The sequence below is a fragment of the Thecamonas trahens genome, assembly GCF_000142905.1.
Source record: "Thecamonas trahens ATCC 50062 unplaced genomic scaffold supercont1.56, whole genome shotgun sequence".
Classification (NCBI taxonomy): domain Eukaryota; order Apusomonadida; family Apusomonadidae; genus Thecamonas; species Thecamonas trahens.
This window is the reverse complement of record NW_013657624.1, coordinates 133,361-142,463: the sequence shown is the minus strand read 5'-3', so window position 1 is coordinate 142,463 and position 9,103 is coordinate 133,361. Positions and strand designations below refer to the sequence as shown.

The 9,103-nt window shown below is 62.6% G+C and overlaps 6 protein-coding genes across 6 annotated transcripts in view; 4 read left to right on the top strand and 2 right to left on the bottom strand.

Moving 5' to 3' along the window:
* AMSG_10322 (uncharacterized protein) overlaps positions 1-116 on the bottom strand; it is a gene marked incomplete at its 5' end in the record, with an annotated part of 4,776 nt that extends 4,660 nt beyond the window's left edge. The window contains one exon of the mRNA XM_013898336.1: positions 89-116. Within this exon, the coding sequence (XP_013753790.1) occupies positions 89-116 (28 nt within the window). The remainder of the gene's footprint in view (positions 1-88) is intronic.
* Positions 117-180: 64 nt separating this feature from the next.
* Positions 181-2,617, top strand: AMSG_12344 (uncharacterized protein; the record flags this gene model as incomplete). Its single annotated transcript, XM_013898373.1, has 3 exons — positions 181-301; positions 426-1,422; positions 1,540-2,617. The coding sequence occupies 3 exons, from the start codon at positions 181-183 to the stop codon at positions 2,615-2,617; spliced, it is 2,196 nt and encodes a 731-aa protein (XP_013753827.1).
* A 144-nt stretch (positions 2,618-2,761) lies between these two features.
* On the top strand, positions 2,762-3,140 carry AMSG_10319 (uncharacterized protein; the record flags this gene model as incomplete). The annotated part of the gene is made up of 2 exons (XM_013898335.1): positions 2,762-2,875; positions 2,928-3,140. 2 exons carry the CDS (start codon positions 2,762-2,764, stop codon positions 3,138-3,140), a joined length of 327 nt encoding a protein of 108 aa, XP_013753789.1.
* A 289-nt stretch (positions 3,141-3,429) lies between these two features.
* On the top strand, positions 3,430-6,892 carry AMSG_10318 (uncharacterized protein). Its single transcript, XM_013898334.1, has 2 exons — positions 3,430-4,071; positions 4,102-6,892. The coding sequence occupies exons 1-2, from the start codon at positions 3,484-3,486 to the stop codon at positions 6,853-6,855; spliced, it is 3,342 nt and encodes a 1,113-aa protein (XP_013753788.1). The 5' UTR covers positions 3,430-3,483; the 3' UTR covers positions 6,856-6,892.
* A 736-nt stretch (positions 6,893-7,628) lies between these two features.
* On the bottom strand, positions 7,629-9,074 carry AMSG_10317 (uncharacterized protein; the record flags this gene model as incomplete). The annotated part of the gene is made up of 1 exon (XM_013898333.1): positions 7,629-9,074. One exon carries the CDS (start codon positions 9,072-9,074, stop codon positions 7,629-7,631), a length of 1,446 nt encoding a protein of 481 aa, XP_013753787.1.
* Positions 9,046-9,103, top strand: part of AMSG_10316 (uncharacterized protein) — a gene marked incomplete at both ends in the record, with an annotated part of 2,866 nt that continues 2,808 nt past the window's right edge. Inside the window, one exon of the mRNA XM_013898332.1 lies at positions 9,046-9,054. Within this exon, the coding sequence (XP_013753786.1) occupies positions 9,046-9,054 (9 nt within the window). The remainder of the gene's footprint in view (positions 9,055-9,103) is intronic.

Below are 9,103 nucleotides of genomic sequence, written 5' to 3'. Positions count from 1 at the left end.
GGGGGGGGGGGGCGAAGGCGGGGCATGTTGACAGGAAAGGCTGGTCTGGCCGGCAGGGATGCGACTGGTGGTGGCAATGCGGACTTACGGTGGTGATTGGGTGCAGACATGGACATCTCGCAGTCGATCCCGTCGGGAAAGACGACGTTTCATCTGACGTACAAACGCACGACGGTGGAAATGACGGTCGACGCCCGCTATCGGGTCGACAAGATCCTCGGCAAGGGCGCGTACGGCGTTGTCGCCGAAGGCCTGGATCTGGTGACGGGAAAGAAGGTGGCGATCAAGAAGCTGCTTGACCGTACGTGGGAGAGAGGGTGAGAAGGAGAGGAGAGGAAGAGGAAGGGTGTGCTCATGGCCGTGAGACTCACGCTGTGCGAGTTGCGATGGGGGGGGGGGGCACTGAATACGGTGGGGATGCACAGTGTTTGCGCATCCGCTGTCGGCCAAGCGGTCGCTCCGCGAGCTCAAGATTCACTCGTTCCTCAAGCATCCGAACATTCTGGAGGTGCACGACATCATGGTGGTCGACAAGACGGAGCAGACGACGTTCAACGAGATCTATCTTGTGGTCGACCTCATGAAGGTCGATCTGCACTTTATCATTTCGTCGGGCCAGCCGCTGACGCAGGACCACTACCGGTACTATATTTACCAGCTGGTCAAGGCACTCAAGTACCTGCACTCGGCCAACTGCATGCACCGTGATCTCAAGCCGGCCAACTGCCTCTCAAACGCCAAGTGCTTCCTTAAGGTCTGTGACTTTGGCCTCGCGCGGCAGCACATGGCCATCTCATACGCGGCTGTCGTGGTGACCCGCTACTACCGGGCGCCCGAGCTCTTCCTTGACCCACTCAACTACAACGAGTCGATCGACATGTGGTCGGTCGGCATGATCCTCACCGAGTTTCTCTGCGGCAAGCCGTGGCTCCGCGGCATCTCTGACTCACACCAGCTCAACCTCATCCTCGACACCTTTGGCCCGCCGCCCGAGGACCTGGTCGCCATGTACCGCTACCCGAAGGCCCAGGCCTACGTCCACGACTACGAGTACCCGGCCCCCCGCCCGCTCGCCGAGCACTTTCCCGAGGCCGAGCCCGAGCTCATCGACCTGCTCGAGCGCATGCTCGCTGTCGACTGGCGTGTCCGCATCTCTGCCGCTGACGCCCTTGCCCATCCGTTCTTTGCCAAGATCCGCAAGCCGGCGTCAGAAATCGTCGCCGACGCCGAGTTCCCCACCTTTGACTTTGAGCTCGCCGACGACCTCCCCATTGACGTCATCCGCGCCCTCATCTACAACGAGACACTGCGGTTCCACCCCGAGGAGGGCACGTACGACCCCAAGCTCTACACCAACCACTTTGCCGAAGAGATCCAGGGCTCCGATGACTGGCAGATCCTCACTGCCATGGACGACTCGGAGTAGTGCGCCGCACACGACCTGGCCTGGCGCTGCCGTCATAAACTCCCCGCGCCCTGCATCGTGTGCTTCTCGACCACAATGGAAGGCCGGCAGGGCACCGCCAGCAGAAAACCCAGCTGGAACACGCCGCACGCCTCGCAGCCTCTCCACCGCCAGAACTGCGAGCCGAACCGCCCACGAGTCCGCGACTGTGCTATGGACCCAGAGCTGCAGCGCACGCTGGTGCAGGAGGCCGAGACGCCCGCTGGAGCATACGACCCCGAGACACCGGGCGGGCCGCCTCTGCCGTCGCTCGCCGCGCCGCCGCCGGCCGAGTGCGTCCGCACTGTTCTGGCGCTTCGCGGAGGCGGAGATGGAGACGAAGAAGAAGGTGTGGATGCGGAGGCGGGAGGCGCGGATCTGGTCCGCGGCATGACGCTCAGCCCGCTCATCTCGGCCGAGGAGGCCGAGGCGCTGATGGCGTGGGGCGAGGCCGTCGGCATCGCCGAGGAGCCGACCCGCCGCAAGGACATCCGCTCGAACACGCGGCTGCGATTCTACTCGCCACGGCTGGCGGACGAGCTGTACGCCCGTCTCGCGCCGCACCTCGAGCCGGAGATCGTCGTCCCGGGCCCAGGCGAGCCGCCGCGGCCGTCGCTCGGGCGAGGCGGCGCCATCGGTCAGGATGGGACATGGCGGCCGACCGGGCTCAATCCACTGTTTCGACTGTGCAGATACGAACCCGGCGCCCACTTTGCGCCGCACTACGACGGCCAGTTTGTGGTCGACGCCGAGACGGCCTCGTTCAAGACCTGCATGCTGTACCTCAACGCCGTGGCCGACGGCGGCGCCACCAACTTTCTCGACGACAGCCTACCGCTCTTCCGCGACGAGGAGCGCCACATCTACCGTGCACCCGATGAGGCTGTGTACCTCACACTTTCGCCCACGTCTGGTTGCGCCATCATCTTTAACCACCACATCATGCACGAGGGTGAGCAGCTCGGACCGGAAGCCGGCCGCAAGTACATCCTGCGGACTGATGTCATGTACGCCCGCGTCGCTGGCTCAAGCGCTGTTCGCGATCCCGACAAGCGGCGAGCGCTCGATCTTTTCAATGCCGCAGGCAATGCTGAGGATGCAGGCGACATGGCCGAGGCCATGCGCTTGTATCGCATCGCTTTCAAGCTTGATCCCGCTCTGGGGCACGCGTAGCGTGTGTATGTCTCCAGTGCCGCCGGGACATAAATTTGCGTTCAGAGCTAAATGCGAGTAACTTCCCATGACCGTGACAACGCCAGATCGAAGCCGATGTTCGGCCGAGAGACTGCAATACAAAAATATAAAAAAACAACTCACATGTGGAATATATTCAATATTTATTTAGTGCACACGGCCCATTCCATCCGCGACGAGGAGCGCCACATCTACCGTGCACCCGATGAGGCTGTGTACCTGCACACTTTCGCCCACGTCTGGTTGCGCCATCATCTTTAACCACCACATCATGCACGAGGGTGAGCAGCTCGGACCGGAAGCCGGCCGCAAGTACATCCTGCGGACTGATGTCATGTACGCCCGCGTCGCTGGCTCAAGCGCTGTTCGCGATCCCGACAAGCGGCGAGCGCTCGATCTTTTCAATGCCGCAGGCAATGCTGAGGATGCAGGCGACATGGCCGAGGCCATGCGCTTGTATCGCATCGCTTTCAAGCTTGATCCCGCTCTGGGGCACGCGTAGCGTGTGTATGTCTCCAGTGCCGCCGGGACATAAATTCTCTGGCGCCAGCTAGAGTTTAACCAGCCGTCCCTTTTGTGACGTCACACACTTTCGCCCAAAATGGCTACAAAACGTGGGAGACTAAATGCTCGCGTCGCCGCCCCAGCATTTATGGGTTTCACTCCCTCCAGCACACGTTCACCCCCCCAAACTACGACCTTTTTTGGACTGCCCAACAGCCGCCGACAGTCACGCGAGCACTCCCGCCCACAACTGCGAGCGAACAAACGCAGGTGCCGTTCGTTAGGACCTTCACCGATCTCCACACACATGCACACACACATACACACAAGCACACACACATATGGACAAGAACAGGTCGTCCACAAGCTCCTCGGCACGTCCAAGACAAGGTCAAAGCTCACGCAAGCGACCCCGTGATGACGACGGCGGCTGCGAACAACCCCCACCCCCGGACAAGAAGTCGAAGCATCTCGAAAACACGCCATCCCAGGGCCGTACACACGCGTCCTCACAGGCTGCGGCGCGGGCGAGGCACCGTGCAAGAGAAAACGCTCGCAGAGCCAACGCCCACCTGGAATCCGCCCGCAACTCCTACGCCCTGGCCATGCAGAGGCTCGCGGCGACGGCTGCCGCCCTGAACGACTTCTCGGCCATTCGTCTGTCACGAAGGCTTGCAGGACAACTTGCAAAGCAAAATCGCAACCTCGAAGACCTGAAAACTGGCGCCCGCGTTATCGACGACGCGCTCAACAGCACCGACCCGACCATAACAGTCAGGAACGCCAGGAAGATGAAAACATTGGCCTCCCGTCTTGCCAAGAAAGCCGCCAAGGCCCTGGCTAAAGCGGGGGAGTGGACAACCAGCAAAAAGGCACAAGCAGCTAAGAAGGCCGCGCAGCGGGCCAGGGACAAGGCTCACACAGACAAGGCCGCCAGGGACAAGGCTCACACAGACAAGGCCGCCAGGGCCGCTGCCCGCAAACGTGTCGAGCGCGAGCGGAAAAGGTCGGCAAAGGGGCGCCTCTTCGCGCAACTGCGCCTCAAGATCGAGTTCGTCAAAGAGGTACCCCTCGGCAACAGCTTCGACGATGACGAGTACGTATCCCGGGTCATGGCAGCCGAACCAACACAAGATGATATCCCAAGACTGACCCAGCGTGGATCGGTGCCCTGGTGGCCCGAGTGGCACCCTGAACGACCCGACATGGACCGTCTTCGGCTTCATCTCCTCTACCCGGCATTCCGAGAGAAATGCCTACTCGACGGCAACGACTATCTGCTGTCTCCGATAGAGGTACCGCGCGACTCCTCGGACGACTATTCCGACGACGACGACGACAGCAACCGTGCGTGCCCATCACCGATGACCCTGGTCCCGTCGTCGCAGGCAACAACCAACGAAGGCTTGACCCCCATGGATGTCGCCGGCACTGCCCCGCCCGATCCTGCGGCAGATGTCCTGCCGGCGTCCACCGGAGCCACCCAACTTGCACCGCCTCGTGCCGCACCTGCTCGCACCCCCAACCCGGCGCGCACCGCGCCCCAACCACCTCGGGACAGCCGGACCGGTCCGGCGTCGTTACCAGCGCCTGCAGCATGGCCGACGATGGCGGCCACTCGCATCCGGGATGAGGTCATCGGCCGCGGCATCACAAAGAGTCGGCGTCGTCGTGATCGTCGTGGTCGTCCAAGGACTCAACCGCAACAAGGGCCAGGACTTGCGCAGCAAACCAGGGCCCCGCGACCAGGCGAGATTGTTGTTGCTCCTGCGCCTGGTGCGACAAGGGCCGAGACCACCGCAACCGCGGCAAGTAGCGCGAGCGCAGCAAGCACCGCCGCCATCGAATGCGCCGCTGATGCGAGCGACATCGAGCCCGAAACCACGCTCGAGGCCGTGTTTGCTGCCGTTATTGAGGACATACAGGAGCGGGTCCGTGTCCGTACGATGATGGCTCTCCAGCGCCGCCAGGAGCAGGCAGGTCTCGACCTCGCCACGCGGCGCTGGCTAGATGACCAAGAGGCCCAGTTGCGTGCCGAGCACTTAAGCGCCAATCCTGCTGTGGACACACGCACCCTTGATCAGGTGGTCGCGGTGGGCCTGCACGACGCATGGTGGAACGACCTGCATGGCGACGCGGTCGCCATGCTTGGTGAGTGCTTTGCCAAGCTCGGCCTGGACAGTGTCCACCACACCCGGGCCCCTTGCCCGCCCAACTCCCCGGCCTCGGCCTTCCCCGACGCGCTCTCAAGAGAGGACGAGCAAGACCTAGTCAACAGTGCGGTGCAGGCCATCACGGACGCCACCGACAGCGTTGCGTGTGCCGTCTGCTCGCGCTCGGTCGCAGCGTCCGACGTCGAGCTCATCTCTCTCGCCAACCCTCCGCCGGCCTTTGTCGAGCGCCCAGACCGCACGCCATGCTGGTCACGCAGACCGCCCCGTTCAGTCCGGAAGGGTCCCAAATGTGGTCTTGTCATGTACCAGATGGTCCGCAAGCTCACAGTGCCCACTGCTGCCCAGCTGCCAGCTAGTTTGGTCAATCACTACTCCATTGCCGACGTCTGTCCCTACCTGTCCAAGGTCCTCCTCGACCCAGCCGGCCTCAGGCGCGCCCAACCCCAGCGTGAGGACGCGGACAGCGACGTCTTCATGCCACATGTGTATAGGTCAAACGGAGGGACGCCGGACTTTGTCCTCCAGTGCTGCCGCTTCTGCTTCACATCGCTGCTCTCCGAGCCATCGCGTGCCAGCCAAAACACAGACCAGCCGCCACCACCCCCCCGCTTGGCCATCGCCAACGGCCTGTGGCTTGGTCCGGTTCCTGATCAGCTCTCTGGCTTGACCTATTCGGAACGCGTATTGATCCAGCGAACGATCGTGTTCCTGGCGACGACAACAGTGTACGCTCGCATCGCCGCAGCTGCACACGCTGCCGAAGCCCCGCCGCCCATCATGGTTGAAGCCGTCATCTCCATCGCTCGCTCCCCACCTCGCGACTCAACCCGCGACCTTCTCCTTCGCCTTCCCGGCTCAAGCGCCACTTGCTACTACGACATGCGTGTCCCGCTCGCCATCGGAACTCCCGTCATGTTCATCGACAACATCGCCACCTCCGCTGCCATCTGCAACGGCACAACTGGTATCGTCGTCGGCGTCGTCTTCCCTGACAACGTCACATTCGTACACAAGATCCTCTCTCGCTCCGTCCCCAACTCGGTCGTACGCATCCCCAACACCCTTCCTGCTGTGGTCTACGTCGACGTTCCGTCCCTCCGTGGCCGCACCTCCCACCTACCAGGCGTCCCCGACACCTTCCCCACGTCCGTCGTCGCTGTCGTGCCCCGCGCCGCTTCTGGATGCCGGCTCACCGTCCCCTCAGCCAACAGAACCGCACATGCCCCAACCAAGATCAACTTCTCCCTTCGCCAACTGCCCATTGTCGCCGCTTTTGCCTCCACCGTCCACAAGGTCCAAGGCACTAGCCTCTCCGTCGCCATCATCCCCGCCTTTGCCGAGAAGACCAACTCACCCCACGCGACTCTCTCTGCTCAGGCTCTCTACGTCGCCATGTCCAGAGCACGAACCAGCAGTGGCCTCATCTTCTTCCAGTCGCCCACATTCAACTATCTCAACCGCCTCAAGTTGCCTGACAACCTCAAACGCGAGTTGCAGCGCACCACAGCCAACGACGTCGCCCCGCCACTCACCCAGTAGAGAGATCCAGCATCAATGAACTCGCAACCTATACCTGGGGGGAAAGACCGCGTGACTCGGGATGCAGCGGGCGGCCGTAGGCCCCCGCCGAGGTCTCATCCGTGCGCAACTTGTTGCGCACGGATGAGACCTCGTCACAGCCTCCGATCAGTGTCACACGCCGCGCGTGCTCACAACCGCAACCTAATACCGTACCTGCAGCATCAACCATCACAGTCCCGACGATCTCCGGCGCCAGAGTACTCCACCCTCCGGGTGGGACCAATTTGCGTTCAGAGCTAAATGCGAGTAACTTCCCATGACCGTGATAACGCCAGATCGAAGCCGATGTTCGGCCGAGAGACTGCAATACAAAAATATAAAAAAAAACACTCACATGTGGAATATATTCAATATTTATTTAATTATAATGTGTGCGTGTGTATTTTTGAATAAACACAATTTGATCTATTTTATTATTGTATCAGAATAGATTTATATATGTTTAATTGACATTGGGAGTGAATTGTCTGAGATTACCCTCTCTTTCTACGAGGATCAGTTTTCTCGTCCTCTACCTGGCATACTCATGACAACAAAGTAAAGACGCAGCTAGACATGTTGTCCTCTGTCTGTTCTATCATATGAACTTGCTCGCGTTGTTGCAGCTTACGTACTTCACAAGTTACGGCCCAGAATCCCATGTCTATCAGCGAGGCTGGGAGGTTCCAATGCGTTTGGACAGCAATCACAGGCTCCGTTTATCACAGCGGTACTCTTGCGCCGGCAAGCTATTACACCCGGAGGCGAGCGTTGGCCAGTAAGCCCTGTAGACCCGAGATGGGGGCGTGGTGCTTGGGTGCGGCGCGCTCGCGGACAAGGCGGCCGAGCCGGTTGGAGACAGCGCGTCGCGCCGCATCTGGAATCGAGAGCTCGCCAAGCGCGCCGGCAAAGTACGGGTTGAGTGGCGCAAAATGTGTGTTGCTCTGGGCCAACTTCGAGTTTTCATCAGTGTCCGCGCCGGCGACGGGATGAGAAGAGAGTGCCGGCGTGGCCGAGAGCGCAGCAACGAGCTCGGGATCGACGTCGACAGTGGTGCCATCGGCAAGGCCAGCGCCGGCTTGCAGCTGTGCATGTAGCGCTGCGGCCTCCGCAAGGTGAGCGTTGAGTGCGTTGTGGACTGCATCGCTGGCGCGAGGGTGCAGGCGGACCTCGAGCGTCCGCATCCGCCGCGTGGCCGCCGACCGCGAGTTGGACCGCTGGTGAGCCTTGAGCTTGTCGAGCAGGGCTGATGGCTGCGGCAAGACGTTGCCGGCATTGTCCATTGGCTCTGCAATGCGGTAGTTAAATGGGACTCGCTTACGAGCGGCAGCTGCCACTGGCGCCGCGCTCGGAAGAGCAAGCTTCTCCGGTGGCGAGTTGAGCGCGTGCTCGAGCTCGGTGTCGCGCTCGAGAACCAGTGAGGCAGCGCCCCATACATCGCGCTGTGGCAAGCGCTCTGCCTGTGACATCATGACTGCGTCGCCTTCGGCCTCGCGCCAGTCGCCCTCGTCCGACTCGTCCGAGTCGGTCTCCACGCCTGCGGCGGCGGAGCGGCGTGGCGAGCTGCGGCGCCGCTTTGACGGCGACAGTGAGGCCTCTGTCATGGCGTCGACAACGGCCCGGACCGAGGCGGCGGTGGTGACGCTCATGGCGTGAGAGGCCGAGTCGGAGGCGGCTGGCGCCATAGCCGACGCCAATGACGCCCGCATCTGCCCGAGCGAGTGCCAGTGCTGAGCTTTGCGCAGCGCGACTTCAGCGCGGCGGGCCGGCGATCCGGCGTCGGACGAAAAGGCAAACGGCGGAACGAGGGTGTGGACTGCCGCCCGCTGCTCGGTGTGCGCGGCACCGAGCGTGCTCGGACCGAGCGTCGCCGTCGCAGCCGCCTCGGCCGCCTCCTCGCGCGCCGCCATCCGCGCCAGCACCGCCTCGCCGGCCTCGGGCAGCGCGAGCACCGCCTCGCGCGATCCATCGGCGGCAGGCACAAAGGCCAGTGCCGGCTCCATGCCATGGACGTGGGCGCCGGGGCGGGCAGCGCGGGGACGCGGCGGCGGCGGGGCGCGCGAGCGAGCGGCGGCAGCGCGGACAACGGCGTCGTGGTCGTGGCGCGGGTCGGCGAGGCGGGAGGCCGCCTCCAAGTACGAGCCCGAGTGCAGGACGTGGCTGAGGGCAATGGCCCGAGTCGATGCAGCCGGATTCATGGCGGGGGAGGGGGGGGGGGGGGGGGGGG

What these genes read in the sequence shown, in the direction of transcription:
- AMSG_10318 (XM_013898334.1), top strand. Translation starts at nt 3,484, where the DNA reads ATGGACAAGAACAGGTCGTCCACAAGCTCCTCGGCACGTCCAAGACAA. An exon ending in ACAAGGCTCACACAGACAAG is followed by an intron (nt 4,072 to 4,101) that starts GCCGCCAGGGAC and finishes CACACAGACAAG; the next exon opens with GCCGCCAGGGCCGCTGCCCG.